This window comes from Artibeus jamaicensis, unplaced genomic scaffold, assembly GCF_021234435.1.
Source record: "Artibeus jamaicensis isolate MK-2021 breed Jamaican fruit bat unplaced genomic scaffold, CSHL_Jam_final scaffold_1019, whole genome shotgun sequence".
NCBI lineage: Eukaryota > Metazoa > Chordata > Mammalia > Chiroptera > Phyllostomidae > Artibeus > Artibeus jamaicensis.
The window spans coordinates 7,081,488-7,097,854 of NW_026522025.1; the positions used below are offsets into that span (position 1 = coordinate 7,081,488).

The 16,367-nt window shown below is 43.7% G+C and overlaps 1 protein-coding gene across 5 annotated transcripts in view; it reads right to left on the minus strand.

Moving 5' to 3' along the window:
- DAB1 (DAB adaptor protein 1) overlaps positions 1–16,367 on the minus strand; it is a 1,235,135-nt gene that overhangs the window by 137,547 nt on the left and 1,081,221 nt on the right. For all 5 annotated transcript variants that reach the window (XM_037148509.2, XM_053655463.1, XM_053655462.1 and 2 more), the window contains one exon: positions 3,236–3,375. In XM_037148509.2, the coding sequence (XP_037004404.2) occupies positions 3,236–3,375 (140 nt within the window). The remainder of the gene's footprint in view (positions 1–3,235; positions 3,376–16,367) is intronic.

The window sequence follows — 16,367 nt, forward strand, 5'->3', positions numbered from 1 at the left end:
CAAAACCCCTCAACAAGTTTGCACATCTGAAAGGAATGTGTTCGAGTAGAACAAACTCTCAGGGCTGTGGGAACCCCGTGGTTATGAGAGTTGACAGATGGGACACTTCACTGCAGGTAGAGTGCGAGCACACGCGCAAGGTCGGCAGTCATCACCCGGTCTGGTCCAGCTAATGAGGCCCTACGCTACGTGGCCCTCCAGGGAGTATAAGCCAACTCCGGCCTCATACCCACGTTGACCTCGATGCTTCCGTGGAGGCAGCTGGACGATGAGGCACTCTGTGACAGATGCCTGCGAATGGCTCTGTATCAGGATGCTGTGGGGTGTGGGGGACAGGGAGGAGATGCGCCAGAGCTCCTTTCTCCTCTTCAGCTGACTTGTGGCTCTTGGTGTGAATGACTGTTGGAAATTTTCTTGACATCTTTTAATTAACATTTGTCAAGAGCAAATCTCTATTTGCCTGGCCTCAGACTCAATAAGGAAGGTCTTCAGCAAGACTCAAGGTCCTGGCCTTTATCCCCACCCTTGATTAGAGTCTACTTGGGAAGCAGGTGTGACTCTCTGACTGGGCAGCTTGAAGAGAAGCTGAGCACACAAGGCTCCCTCTCTTCTGGGTCTCTATGCAAGCTGCCCACTGGTAGTGAGGTTGCAGTCTGGTCTGGTCTCCTGTGTGAGACCACCCCTGGTCTCCTGTGTGAGTCTGCCCTGGAGCGGGGAAGGGGATGAGGAAGTCAGGGATGGCTGCGGTTTTCCCATTCCCCATAAACCCAGTGGAACAGCCCAGCTCTTCTGAGGACGCCCGCCCTGACCGTGCACCCACAGCGCATATTCCACAGCAGCACTTGGCAGCTGTAAAGCTGGAATGCAGAATTCTTCGTCAGACTCCTCCATTTGTCAACCTGATTTGGACTTGGTAGAAGAAGAGGTTCATTAGTGGACCACGCTTAAAATCTCGTGACATTGCGTAATTATAAAAAAAGGAAACATTAACCTCTTCCATGATAATAATCTATGAAATCACAATTTGGATGTCTCTTACACCTTTTTCTAGTATACCTTATAATATTATAGGTACATAACTATTAAAATAAAGCTTGCTTCTGTGACAGCTAAAAAATAAAAAGAAAGTAATGGATACATAGTTTAGAAAATTAAGAATTTTTAAAAATAATGATTCCTTCAGTCATACTTTAGGAAGACTTAGTATCAGATATACATGTTAAACTGCTGAGGAAATGTGTATAGTGTAAACAAAAATAACAGCTGTGAGTTATTAATCAAATATTAAAAGTAAGAAAATGTAGAGAGCGGTTTGCAGATACTATCCCATATAATAGTTTTAGATATTTGGCCAACATTGTGAGATTTTTTAAATTCCTTTTTCTTACATTAAAAAAATTACACTGACCAAGCTGTATCCACAGTGACAATTTGAAGATAATTTTTAAAATGTTCCTAATATATTGTTAGATGACAAAAAAGTAGCGTATAAAATCATGTAAATCACATGGAGGGTTACCAGAGGGGAGGGGGAAGGCACAGAATGGGGGAAAAGGTACAGGGAATAAGAAACATAAATGGTAGGTACACAATAGACAGGGGGAGGGTAAGAATAGTATAAAAAATGGAGAAGCCAAAGAACTTATATGTATGACCCATGGACATGAACTACGGTGGAGGAATGTGGTGGAAGGGGGAGTACAAGGTGAAGGGGAAAAATGGGACAACTGTAATGGCATGATCAAGACAATAAATAAAAACAGTAATTCCGGTTATACTATATATGTGTATATTTCATAGAATATACATACAATACAAAGACAGATCATAAAGTACACACTTCTAAAATGTTGACACTAATTTTCTAGTGTGGTGGGATGATTTCAATTTTCCTCCTTATACTTTCCTATATTTTCAAAATATTTTAAATGAACATTCTAAGAATTCTATAATCAGTAAAATAATTATATGCTTTAAACACATAAGATATTCTGTAGAACCGTGGCTAGCATGGCTCAGGTGGTTGAGTGCCATCTGGCACAGCGAAACGTCCCGTTAGATTCCGGGTCAGGGCACAGAGCCAGGCTGTGGTTCTGTCCCTGGCTGGGGGACGTGCGGGAGGCAACCAGTCAGTGTTTCCTCTTGCATATCAGTATTTCTCTCCCTCTCTTCCTCCCTCCCTTCCCCTCTCTCTAAAAAATAAATAAATCTTTTTAAAAAAGTATTTTGTAGATTTGTTGCTAAACCATTTCAATTTTTAAAAAAGTATTTCATATCACGAATTTTTTAAAAAGAAACAGACTACATATAAACCACAATCTAGAAAAAACAATTTTCTTTTTTGTATGGTTTTAGTAGCCATTTAATATTATAATATTTTATTTTGTATATTAATTTTTTTCAATTTCTTTCTTAGAGTTCTCAATGAAAAGGTTTCTTGGAAGCATTTAAAGTAAGAAACCTCTTTGTGGTTTCTCCAAATTCCAATATCTAGTTACATGTTACTTTAAAAACATTTTCCTTGCCCTGACAGGCTTGCTCAGTTGGTTGAAGCATCATCCCACAGTCCAAAAGGCTGCCAGTTCGATTTCTGGCCAAGGCACATACCTAGGTTGTGGGGTCAATCCCCAGTCAGGCCCCATTTAAGAGGCAACCGATCGATGTTTCTCTGTCACATTGATGTTTCTCTCTCTCTCTCCCTCCCTCTCTCTCCCTCTAAAATCAATAAACATATCCTTGAGTGAGCATTAAATTTAAAATTTTTTTCTTTTATTATAAAGTGTTCGAGGACATTCATGAAAGCACAACAATAAACAAAATCTGCTTTTATCTTAACATAGCATCTTTTACCTATTTACCCTATAGTAAAATATATAAAATGTATTAAAAATAAAGTGGTAAAAATTAATAAGCTCTCGAGGACCACACAGTGTGATGATTTTACTGTTAATTCTGCAGGCATTGCAGGAAGCAGATATAACTGAATACAATGTGAGAATTGAATGATAAAACAGGGCCTAATAAAACAGTCCCACATAGGAGGTGCTCAGTCAACATTTGCTGAAAGATTGAAATCTCTCTCCAATGAATAGAGACAGTGATTCGTCAGTGACCCAATAAATGAGTAAATAATGTACTCATAAACGAGTAAATAATTTTTTTTCTGTGATGGCTGTGTGATTGGTTCTTTCTCTGTCATATTAAACCCACAATATCGAAGCAGTTGGCACGGTACCTTGAGTTTCATCATGGAGTCTTGACATAACTTGTCTCCCCGGGCTGCGGACACCTCATCAATCCCGATCAGCTTGGCCTTGTACCGGACCCCTTCACCTTTAAACCTCTTTATCAAAGTGGCTTCGCTGCGATCCTGACCTAAAAACAGAGAAGAGCAGGATTCTAATATATAGGTGTTCAGGGCCTATTAGCTTTGCCCACAGCATCGAGGTTTGTTCTTTCAGTTCACCTATTTTAGGAGAGTCAAGTCACTGGACCAAGTAGAAAACAAAAACACATGGTAGTACTCCTCAATGCAAATTCTGGCTCTCTCCTCTTAAATCCCAAGGCAAATCGCTTCTCCTCTCTCAGCCTCTCTTTTCTAAGGCAGAAAAACAGGAGTTAAAAATTACTAACCCCAACAGGGTGTTAAGATAAATAAAGCACACAACAGGTGTCAAGTACCCAGCGCAGTGCATGGTACCCACTAGATATTCAATAAATGATAATCACCCTCTGACATTCTTGTCAGGACAGTATTAGCACTCAGTTCTTTAGTATTTCTAGCACTTAATGGGACTTTGGCCAAGATCCAAGACACTCCTCACACCCAATTCCATGGGCTGTTTTATAGTGAGACTCCACAGTAATTGCTTTGTAGTAAGTAATGAACTGGGGACAATTATTAAAAAAAAAGGTTTCATGATCTCTCTTCATGCCAACTCATGTGTGTATAGAAAGAGACTTCCACACTACTTGTGTGCCCACACCTTGCAACAGCTTTCTCAACAATTATTAACATCATGTTCTGATAAAACACATAAACCAGAAGTTCAAACACATCCACATAAAACATGAACAGTAAAGGTATAGCGAATTGAGTGTTTCATATGAAATGTTACATAAATTGTATCCCCATTCTTCACAACTCAGCCATATCCATTTTCCAGATGATGAAGATGAGGCTCAGAGAATTCAAGTAGGTTGTCCAAGTTCATAGAGTCAGAAAAAAATATGACTATATAGGAATTCACATTTCTGATCTCGTCAAACTTTCCTCAAACTAGTCATAGTTTGGGGCATTGCACATGTGGTTCTTAAAACCTGAAATGCGCTAGGCTCCTGATATTCATCTCCTAAAACATCATTAACTTCAACTTTTGATACTTGCTCTGTCTCGCCTTCCCCCATCAGTCAGAATCTTAGAGCTGAGGACATCAGTGATAATTCAGTATATATCACTATCTCCATGTGCAAAACTAAGGCCTTTCTGTAATGTGGGGTTGAGAGTTATTGAGGAAATATGTAAAACAGACAAAAATAAACCAACAGCAATAGCTAACCACTGTGTAACACTCTTTGATTGGCAAAACATGGCTGCATTCATTTATTTATTCACTCATCCTTTACTGAGCATCTCTGTACCAGATGCTTTTACGCACTGACCACAGACAAATGAGACAAAGTGTGTGACTAACAAAGCTCAAGTTTCTGGTGACCGTGAATCCAAATAAAAATGCATTGTGCTGGGTATATAGAAGGTACAAGCATTAGAGTCAGACATCCTCATTTTAAATCATGGCTCTGTCACTTGGAATCCAACTAAACTATCTGGTGAACCTCAATTTCCTTACCTGTTGCATGAATAGTAAAAGTAGCTTAAATGAGATAGCATGTGCAAAGCATGCATTCACATGTTAGGTTTTCTATAAACAGGAGCTGCCACCAGTATTGTCAGCCCCGTAAAAGAAGCGTGTGGAAGATACAAGGTGAGGGCAGGAGGGCACCCAGGAGAAATGTCTGCAGAGGCAGGCCTGGGCCTGTGGTCCCCAACTCCCAGGGGGTATTTCTGCCACTGCATCCGTGCTGACTCCTAGTATATTCAAGTCTTTGAATAATATTCCCTAAAGCAAATATAACACATGAATGATTAGTGAGAAAATATATTCAATGTAAAAATTAAGTTTCCCAGGTTCAGGGAGAGCAGATGTTAGAGAGTAAAGCTAAGAACACAGAGAACATTTGCTTCTCTGGACATCTAGCTGAACAACAGGGTCCACAGTACTGCAGGTCAGCTTTCTTTGTATTATTATGTACTGTTTGGTAGGAGGGGCTAGGGCTTAGTCTGTTTCTTGGGAAGGTCTTCTTACTTTATCATAAATGCCATCTCTGCATCTTCAACACATGACAGAATTTGTTACTATTAACATCCCTTTCACTATTTGGGACTTCCTCCAGCAATTAATTAGAACCACAATAACTGGTAGCATTTATCACATCTTGCACAAAACATATATTGAATATATGCACCAAACTGTTTAGCACCAGAAAAGAATCCTAGAGGTGGGTACTATTATTCAGGTTTTATAGACAAGGATCTAAATGGAAGGGCTGAAGACCAAGTAACTCGGCCAAACTCACTAAGCAGAACCTAAACCCAGATCTAGCTGAGATCAAAGCCCAGGCTTGCGGTTTGCTTGTGTTCTGTGTTTTTAAGATGTTCTCTTTGCCACTATGATTAATTTTTTTCTCATCTCCCCCAATTCCCATCTTTTACCTGACCCAGATCTGCTGATACCCAATACACTGGCAGCATTAAAACTTCACCAGAAAAACAGCTTAAAAATAGAAATTTCTGGCCCACAAGGCATGTCTGAAAACTGTCCATGAGTCCGACACAAAGAGAGCCTTAAGAAACATTTGTCAGGGCACAGAGCTCTTCCAAGGAGAAAGCTTCTTATGAGGAGGCTGAGCCAGATCAGGTGAACAAGGGCAGAGATTAATAAGAAAATATTAGGCCATTTAGAGGAAAGTAGGGAGCCCAATTTAGATTAGGACCCAGGGCCAAGCTAATTTGTATGAAGGGCACTTATGCAGTAGATAATCCAGTTTCTCATTAAATGCTCCGCCATTAAAAGGGTAATTTTTCATGAGCACATCTTCAGCAAGGTCTCAGTTATATTAGCTAAGAAATAAATAACAGATACCGGAGCCATAAGGTCATTACCATCAGAGGCACATGCTATTTGAGGGTGTTAAAGAGAGGGTCACCCTAAGTCATCACAGATCTCCAGCTTCTCTCACTGAAAGCACCACTGACCCTGTGCTTCAGGATGGACAAGAGAAAGGCCATGTATTTCAGCAAAAGCATTAACATCATCACTATCTATTATCAAGCATTCACTAAACCAGACCATGTGCCAAGAGTTCTACCTACAATCTTCCACTTAATCCTTATACCTGCTCTCTGAGTTCAAGTCTGTAACGAGCCCTTTGATACAGAAGATGCCACCAACACTCAACAGCAACAGCAGAGCCTACTTTTTAAATAACTACTTACTGACGCTCATAACTTCCATACCATTTGATTCACCTTTGGAAAGTATACAATTCAGTGGTTTTAGCACATTCCTAGAGTTGTACAACCATCACCACTAGCCAATTTCACACCATTTTCATCATCGCACAAAGAAGCCCTGTGTTCATTAGTAATCACTCTCGATCTCCCCCAAATCCACCAGACATAGGCAGCCACCCATCTAATTCCTGTCTCTACAGAGGCACCTATTCTGGAGGCAAATTATAGTTTATGTAAATAGGGTCATACAATATGTGGTCTTTTGTGACTGGCTTCTTTCACTTAGCATCTCATTTTCAAGGTTACTGCATGCTATAGCATGTCTCAGTACTTCAAGTCCTTTTTTTTTGCTGAATAGTATTTCACTGTATGGATATACCACATCAATCCATGGACATTTAGGTTGTCTCTATTTTTTGGCTATTATGAATAATGCTACTATGAACATTGGTATGACAGTTTTTATGTGGGTGTACTTTTCAATGCTCTTACTATTATACCTAAGAGGGAAATTGTAGGGTCACATGGTAGCTCAGGTTTAACTTTATAAGGACCTAGCCACTGTTTTTCCAAAGTGGTTCTACTGGTCTACCTGCCATCTCACCTGCAAAGCAGGGGCCTTTCCAGTTCGCTGCTGGGTGTTCTGGCCAACGTCCCTTACTGTCTGTGTTTTGCGCCTTAGCCATCCTGATGGGCCTTGAGTGATAGTTCACCATGGTTTTGTTTCCCATATTCCTCAGGAAAATGGGCACTGAACATCTTTACATGCTTATTGTCCATGTGCATATCTTCTCCTGAGAAATGTCTATTCAAATCCCACAGTCTGAGTTTGAACCCAAGTGTTGTGCAGAATGTCACGCTTATAACCGTTAGGCATGGGCCCTCCAGTGACCTCACTAGATACTTTCTTAGAGCATTTGCCACGTTTTGCTTTGCGTCACAGCTGTCTGGGTAGATGTCTCATGGGGGCTGTAGGAAACCGGCAGATGGCTTACTCCTAGGACGAGTACGCCATCACAGCACACACGGTGTACCCGCTCCTCTCGTACCTTATCTCGCCTAATCCTCCAGGGTTACTGGAAATAGGCATTGTCATCATTCTGTGGATGAAGTTACTTCAAGTTCAGCTGGGAACAGAACCTCACCCTGGCCTGCTCCAAGGCCCGAGATCTCCTGCTGGGAGGTAAGAGGACACGATGGTCCGGCAGAGGAGCTGTGGATTCAGAGGACCTGAGTTCGGTCCCGGCGCTCCCACCCATGCCCTAATCATGCTGCCTTGTGTAAGTTCCTGTCCATGTCTGCCACAGTGTCTTCCTCTGTGAAGTGCAGATAGCAACAGTTGTTCCCACGTGAGTCACTGTGTAGGTCAAATAAATGACAGCACGCAGGACAGTGACTGACAAACAGTAAGAGGTCAGTCAGTGCTGGCCATTGTATCTGGGCGAACAGAACTCCCGTTTGGCTGAGACAGTCCCTGGTGACACCTTTGGTCCCGACACTATCATCACTTAGCACCCTCATTACTCTCCCAAGTAATGATGGTGGGTCTGGTTAATACACTGAGTGGTCGCCCTAGTTATATTATCATCATTTGTATACCATGTGACCCAGAGAGTCCTTTGTGCTAGGCACTGTGCGGGCTTTCTGTGGTTCCTCGGTGACTGAGAAGTGTCTCCTCTCCTGTCTAGAGGAGGCCACAATTTAGAAGGGGACATACACAGCTATACAAGATACAACCAGGGCCGTGAAGGTTATGTAGAGCTGAGGGGAGGAGAAATGGTTTCTTTTTGATGGGGGGACGATTAGAAGCAGCTGCACAGGTGAGATGACATCTGAGGAAGGCTTGGTGAGAAAGCAGGGACTCAACAGGTAGAGAAGCGAGGGAAAGTTTTCCAGAAGAGTAAAAGGTATGATGATATTCAGAGAACAGTGAGTAGCTGGATTAGGCTAACTGTTTCTCAGCTCTAGTAAAGATAGAATCACTTGGGAGCTATTAAAAATGCTTCCCCACAGCACTTGTTGGGTGGCTCTGTTGACTGGAGCATTGTTCAGGACACCCAAAGGTTGTGGGACTGGTCCTGGTCAGGGCACCTACGTTAAATTCTGGGTTCGATCCCCCGTCAGGGCACATTTGGTAAGCAACCAATGGATGTTTCTCTCTCACATCAATCTCTCTCTCTCCCCCCACCTTTTTTTCTCTCCAGAATCAATAAAACATATCTTTGAGTGAGAATTTAAAAATAATATAAAATATTCAATATATAAAATGCTACCCCACAGATTTTTATTAGATTGGTATGGGGCGAGCCTGAGCCAATGAATGTGCTGCAGCCACAGCTTCAGTGACGCCGGCAAAGGCTGCGCGGTCTGGGTCACGGTGGGCTTTGGGCGTCAAGCTAAAGCCTTTAGACCAGGGGTGTCCAGCCTGAGATCTATGGGCTGCATGCAGTCCAGGTGCCTGTGAAGGTGACCCAACACAAAATCGTGCATTTACTTAAAACATTAAGAGATGTTTTTGTGTGCGATTCCGTGTCTCAGTGTATTTAATGTGTGGCCCAAGACAATGCTTCTTCCTCCAGTGTGGCCCAGAGATGCCAAAAGGTTGGCCACCCTGCTTTAGACTTTGTTCTTTAGGTCATGTGAGCTATTAATGATCTGGTCTGGTGTGAGGATTAGATTTCAAAGACATTATAGCAACACTTGGGGAAGTATGAGGCTCTCATTGATAGATTGGTTGATTAATTATTCATTTATTCATTAATTTACTTATTTGATATATGGGGCCTGGCACAAATACCCCTTTTTTATTACAAAATCTTTTTATTACAAAATCATAAGCATGTCATTCTGTAACATAACAGTATCACACTTAGGCACACCATATAATATTTTAGGCAAAAAGTTCAGATTAAAACTATAAATGATCACACTCATATTATTACCCTGCCAAACACACTGAAGCAGGCGTTACTTCTGCCGGACCTGTGTGTTCGGTACCTACAGTAAGTTCTAAGGTCCTAGAGATACAGCAGCAAACAAAATATGTAAATATACAAATACCCCTGCAGTCACAGAGCTCACATTCCAGTGGTCAAGTCTGTACGTTCCTGTGGTCATTTCCTAACTCTAGTGTGACAGAGAATCACCTGAAATAATACGCAACAAAGATATTTTCTTCGGTTTGCTTTGTTTTCCACAGACGGATTTTTAAAATTCTATTCCCTCACAGCATCTGTCGCAGCTCCCCTGGCCTGCATGTGTGGCTCTTTGTCTGCACTTGAACTCCCCAAGGGCAAGGACTGCAGTGAGCCGTCTGTGTCCTCTGACCCTGTAGGTTCACAGTGCCCAGCTCTGCTGAATAGTTACATGAATGGGTGAATTCATGCACTTACTCAATAGAGGCTGGTGGATTCCAGGAGTCAGGAGCACTGTGGGGAAGTGTAAGGAGTCACCTAAAACGCCCTTCCAGGCAGACCGTATTTCAAATCCATGCCACGTGCGTCATCTACTTCGTCTGCAAGGAACACAGTTCCTCATGGAATAAAGTAAATGTCACGCCCACAGCCCCCTAACGTTGCTTTTGCTCTATGCCATTAGAGAAGAGCACTTCTCAACCTCATCGCAACCTGCTCACTCCATAACCTGGGAAATGACTCGCCTCTGAATTTAAATGGAGGCAGGCAGTCCCTGGGGCACTGAGTGCATCCCAGGTTTTAAACAGGCCACAAGGATAACGCCTGGAATTACACTATGTCCCTGTCTCAGAGCAGGGGGCACTGCTAATGTGGAGGTCCCACACTGGGAACGACCTCTCAGAAGCTTCGACAAAAACAAGTACCTCTACCAGGAGTCAGGCTGAGGGAAGCGGTGATTAGCATTTTTACGACCCTGAGGCAGAAAAGCCCATAGAGCCCACTGGAGTCATAAACGGCCTCCCACTCCAGGCTGTTCGCTAAAGCCCGCTAACGGCCAAATAAAAGATATTTCACACCCAAGATTGCTCTCTCTTTGTCTCCCCCTCACAGGTCATAATGAGCATGGCCACAGAAACCCACACAGGAGCCAAGGGGAGTATTTCTCTTCCTAATGTGGTCAACGTGGCCGAGAATTCTTTTAACTTTTAACAGTCATGCCTCTGTCCAGAAGAGGTCAACTTCAACATAGACCTTCTATCAAGCTGAATACTCACATCTGTGTTTCAGAGTTAAACATCTAAGGAGGCCTCTTAGTCAGCTCAGCTGCTGCAACAAAATACCATAGACTTTTGTTTTTCACACTTCTGGAGGCTGGGAAGTCCAAGATCACGGTGCAGGCAGATTCTGTTCTAGGTCAGGGCCCTGCTTCCTGACTTGGAGAGGGCTGCCCTCTGGCTGTATCCTCACATGGCAGGGCGGGAACCCGTGAGGGGGCTGGTATCTGTCTTTCTCTTATTATAAGGGCATTATTCTCACCGTGGAGGGCCCATCCTCATGACCTCATCTACACCTAACTATCCTCTGAAAGCCCAGCCTCTGACACCATCACACTGGGGGCTGGGCTTCAATATAGGACTTTGGAAGAAGAGACACAAACATTCAGTCTGTACCAGGAGGGGATAGCATTAGGAAGAGTAGAAGGCCGGATGGTACCTGAAAATGATCACGTACACATACTTTTCAGAAAGCATCTCATTGAAGCTTCACAGCGCCCTTGGAGATAAAGCTACAGCCCATTCAGAAGAGGGGGGGACTGCGGCACAGGGAAGGGAGGCCCCTGGTGCAAGGCCACACTGCTAGTGAGGGGGCACAGCTGCCTGACTCTCTGGAGTCAGAAGGTGTTGCAGTAGCTCTATGACTTCCCACGTGCGTTTGTGTTAATAGGAAAGTCATTTGACTTTCCTGAGTGTTGGACTCGCCACCTGTATGGTACTGTAGTTATTTGCACTCCTCTGTAGGACAGTTAGAAGGATTACAGGATTATACACGTTTTGATCTCAGCACACTACCTGGCACATAGCAGTCATTCAGTAACTATTTACTGCCTTTCTCCTTCCCACATAACATATTTCACATTAAGCTCCAGCGGCTCAAAGCTAGCCAAGGCAAAGTCATACTGCCGTGGAAGTAATGGTCCCAGCTGTCAGGGACTTTTTTTTTTTTTGGTTGCCTGGGAATAAGGGTGCAATTAGGAACAGAATGTTCCTTCCTGAGGCAATAGGGAGTTCAACTTATGAATTATTAACACAGCACCCAAACTGAGACACCCTCCCACCTTCTGCATATCTGTCTGAATCACCAGTCCATCCATCTTGATGAAGAAAACTTCAGAGAGGTTTTTTTTCCCCAGCCTGTCCAACATCATTTGGTCCATTGCTGAAAGCATCTTATTACCTGTTAGGTTGTCCAATTTAAGAACAGATTGTGTGTGGGGTGGGGAGGGGGATTTCAGAGCCCAGCAGCACAGATAACTTACGTTAGTTAGAATTCTAACTTGCAATTATCCAGGTGTTGATTTGCAGTGGACAAATGATTATGTATGCTGGCTGCGTCGGAGAGAATGCTGATTTGGTGTAATTACCTAGCTGGGTAGTGAGAAGAAAAAGGGGAACAGCACACTTAAGGGGCTGTTAAAATGTGCTTTTATAAACATGGTTGCTGTCATTATTGTTAAAAGGTAAACTAATTAAAGAGTTAAAATCATATTCAACCTATGATTCATGCCCGTGGTTTCTATAAAAATGTTCTTCACTGGTACTTGTGAAAAGAGCTCTGCATGAAGGACATCTGGAGCCCACTGGTACCCTTTTTCTGTACAAAGCCAAATGCTAATATTCTAGAGTCTAATTTGAGGATCTGGAAATCTGCATTTGGAGGCTTAGCCCACGATTCCGAGGCTGAGCCAGACGTGGAACCACTGAAATGGGAGGCAGGGTCCTCTGGTGACCCCATAGGGATGACCCAGTCCTCATGCTCCGATAGTTGGTCCTCCTGTCATTTCCTTGGAAAAAAAACTACTAGTATTTGTTGGTTTATTTTCCCATGCTGTGTGTTTGTAATGTTAATTTTAAAAATCTATGATAAAGATTGCATGGTACCATTCATAAACTCTTCATAACAAAAGACAACGATCATCAGCCACAGCCTGTCACTCTGACAAACAATTTCCCAGCAGTGTCCCTTCAAACACCCACGCAAGTTTCTCTGAAGAAAAATGGGAGGGATATGCTGGGGGCATGCTTCCTGCTCCTCGTGGCGACTCCCTGTGCACGAGAGCATGTCAGGCAGGAGGACGCCAGGCTGGGACTCTCCCCTGGTTAGAATGTGCGCTGCTGGAGGGCTGACCTGTGCCCCCTGTGCGTCCCCCAAACCCTAGACAGTGCCTGGCATGCAGTGAGTACTGCTGACTAAATAAACATTTTGGGTAGGGAACACTGTCTTTACTCCGAGTTTCCAACACCCCTCTTCCAAAACACATACACAGATTGTTTTCTAACTTTGGAAAACCAAGTTTAAATTTTAGTCACAGAGGCAAAGTCTCAGGTGCTATTAATCATGGTCGGTGGCGTTGTAACTCCCAGCACTCTGTACAAATAGAAGGCAGGCATAATAGACAAATGGCCAATTATATCATCATGGACAAGGAAGCAGTGGCAAGATGGATCAAAGCAGAAGTCTCCTGATTTTGACTGTAAAGACACCTGTAATCCTCTGTGGCTGAGTCCTTCTGAACCTCTCCATGGAGACTGAGGAGCTCAGTACATCCTGCTAACTTGGCTCCCAAGGACCAGCCAGTCTGCTTTCTATTCTGCAGCCTGATTCTGAGGGACCAGGACGGCACACACCATTCACTTCCCTGGTCTTTGTATGGCTGGGCTTGTGTCTTTCTCCTGGTGGCCAAGGGGCGAAGGGGGGTGAAACCACTGTGTGTTGCCATGAAGTATAAAGTAACACACCGGGTGTGTAGTATAATGCTTTATCTCACGCTGATGTCACAGTGCAGGGCACAGAACCAGCTTTGAACAACATGTAAGCTCTTCATCGTTCTTCTTTGATTCCATACAACAACCCAGCATGGCATGTGTTATTAGTCCCTTCTTGTGTAGATGAGAAACTCAGACTCCAGGAGGCAAAGACAGGCCCCAGATCACAGAGCTAGGAAAAGGCAGAGTGAGGTGTGCTACAAATAAATGAAATTAACCAAAAGAAGCCTTAGGGAAGAGAATCTGAAAGTTGAAACTGGGTAAGAGACGGAATGCAGAAGGCGGGGGAAGAACAGGTCTGAATCTAGTCATTATTTTTGTTTATGTCACTTGCAACCAATAGGGTCATGCTATGGTTTTAGTGCCTGCAAGGAGAAAGTCAAAGGAGAAAGATGCATATAGAAGTACAACAGGAGCAATGGCTGGTGTGGCTCAGTGGATTGAGTGCAGGCTGTGAACCAGAGTTGTTGGTTCCATTCCCAGTCAGGGCACATGCCTGGGTTTGCAGGCTAGGTCCCCAGTAGGGGGCACATGAGAGGCAACCTTGATGTTACTCTCCTTCCCTTCCCCTCTCTAAAAGAAATTTTTAAAAAAGTATAACAAGAAAATTGTATCTAACGTCAAAGGAACATGGGGGCAGGGAAGTGAATGGGAAAGAACAGAGTCTGGGAGAGACCTTGGGTCTCAACTGACTTTGCCACTTGGGGGCCACTTGGCCCAGAGGAAGTCACTTCATCTCTCTGTAAATGAGGATAATAATGCTCACCATTCAGGATTACTGTAAAAAACTGTATATACAATTATATATGGAAAGCACTGTGTAGCTCTTGGCCAGTATCATATGTTGACAGTATTTTTACTCCTTTTCCTGTGAATGGCTGGCTACATGTAGTATGTTCCCCAGGCCCAGTTTCGGGAGAAGACGCATCCCCGCATGTAATGTACTGGCCTGGGAAGGCTCCTGGGTGAGTGAATGTCAGAGAACTGCCCTGCACCAAAGAGAGGCACCTCACCAAAGGCCCTGTTCCCCTAGTTTCACCCCCTCTCCCCACTGTAGCTGGTGTCCAATAACTGGTTGCTTAGATGGGCTTAGGTATAAAGGCCCGGGCCCCAAACCTCTGTCTGAGACAACTCTGAAAGGCAGCTGGAGAACTCTTCACGGAATAGGGGGATCTGCTGGGGCCTCGGTGCCACTGCATCACTGTTCCACTCCTCCTGCCCAAGCCTGCCACCTGCACTCACAGTCGGGGCTGATTTGGAGGACACAACCCAAAACAAGCTTCCTACAGGAAATCTGTCTCCGCCACTGGTTTCCCAGGAACTCGATCAAAGTCAGTACAAAATCAATGCATTTGAGGGACGGTGTTCTGAAAGAGAGGCTCTTGATGAAGTCAGCACACACCTGCAGTGATCTAAGGGAGAAGAGAGCAGGGCTCAGAGGCAGCCCAAGTGCTTGAATCATGACAACTGATACCGATCCTCCACGAGACTAAGCCTGAGACTAGGAAAGTAAATCCAGAGGTAACACCCTCTCAACAAATGCAACTCAGAGGCCCCCAGCAAAGCTGTTGGGTGTTTGCCAGCCTTCCTGGGCAGCTGAGTCTGCAGGAGCGAGCAGGGTCATCACCCACCCGAGGGCATCCTCACTGCCACCAGAAATGGAAGGTTTCGTGCGGTTTGCTTTTCTAAAGTTCACAACTTGTCTCCCTTTGGCAAATGCAATGAGAGCAGACACTAGGCATCTACAAAGCCCTGGGAACTGATGACAAGTGAAGACGATCTTGTTTTCAAATGAAAAAATAACAGACATTTAAAAAATTTTTCCTATTTCCATTCTTTAAGACAACTGCTTTTTTTTTCTCTAATTACAAAGTGAAATGTGCTCAATCCTTAAAATTTGGGAAATGCAGGCATGATAAAAGAAGGAAAGTTGCCCATAAAACCTTCCAGGGATATCTATGGGTTGTATTAGAGTAAATGCTCATCTCAACTTTTTCCTAAGTGTACACACACACAAGCACACACTTCTCCACAATGTTTTCACACTGTCAGGCTGTAGCTTTGCTTCTTTCACTTGGCAGCGTCTTATACAGTCTCTTCCATATTGGCATTTTTTGGAATGTGATTCTCAGGGCTGCACAATATCCCATCATAAACTTGTATCACAATTCCCTGCTATTGGACGGCCCAGATGTTCCAATTAAACAGTGTAAGGAAGGCAATACTGAGAATGTCTTGGAAAGACAGAAGGGAGATAGAATTTCCCTGTGAGGACGCCCACATGGAGTCTTTCTATACTTATCAGTGTTGATGCTTATTCTCTCCTCCCCTTCCTCCACTCCAGAAAAGTGTGGAGTAGGCAATTTGCAAAAACCAATGCAAAATTAATCTCTGCTAATGTCTTTCATTGAGAGAAACCCACGAGGGCGAAGGGACGATGACAGTCTGATTTGGAAGAATCTTGTCCTTTTGGACATACTGGCCATGGAAAGCCAGGTGACTGAGCAGAGACAGAGAGGCAGGAGAATCGATTTCCTCGGTGAGCTGGGGTCACCGTATAGCAGAGAACAGCCAACCTCCGAGTTTGAAGGGCCTGCCCAAAGTGCTTGAGCACTGGACATTTGAAAGCCTGCTCTTGGATCCAGACAAAAGTTAATTAAACCATGAACGAACAAGGGTTTATATTTTCACATGCAGCTGCGACTGGCCCAGAACTTTCTTCTGTGGCAGCTACAACTTTCAGGGGGTCATCTCCATTAGAGTAAAATAAATAAATAAAAGGGTTTAATTGGGTATCTTTGCTGTCAATGTGTTTGCAGATTATTTTTTAAGGGA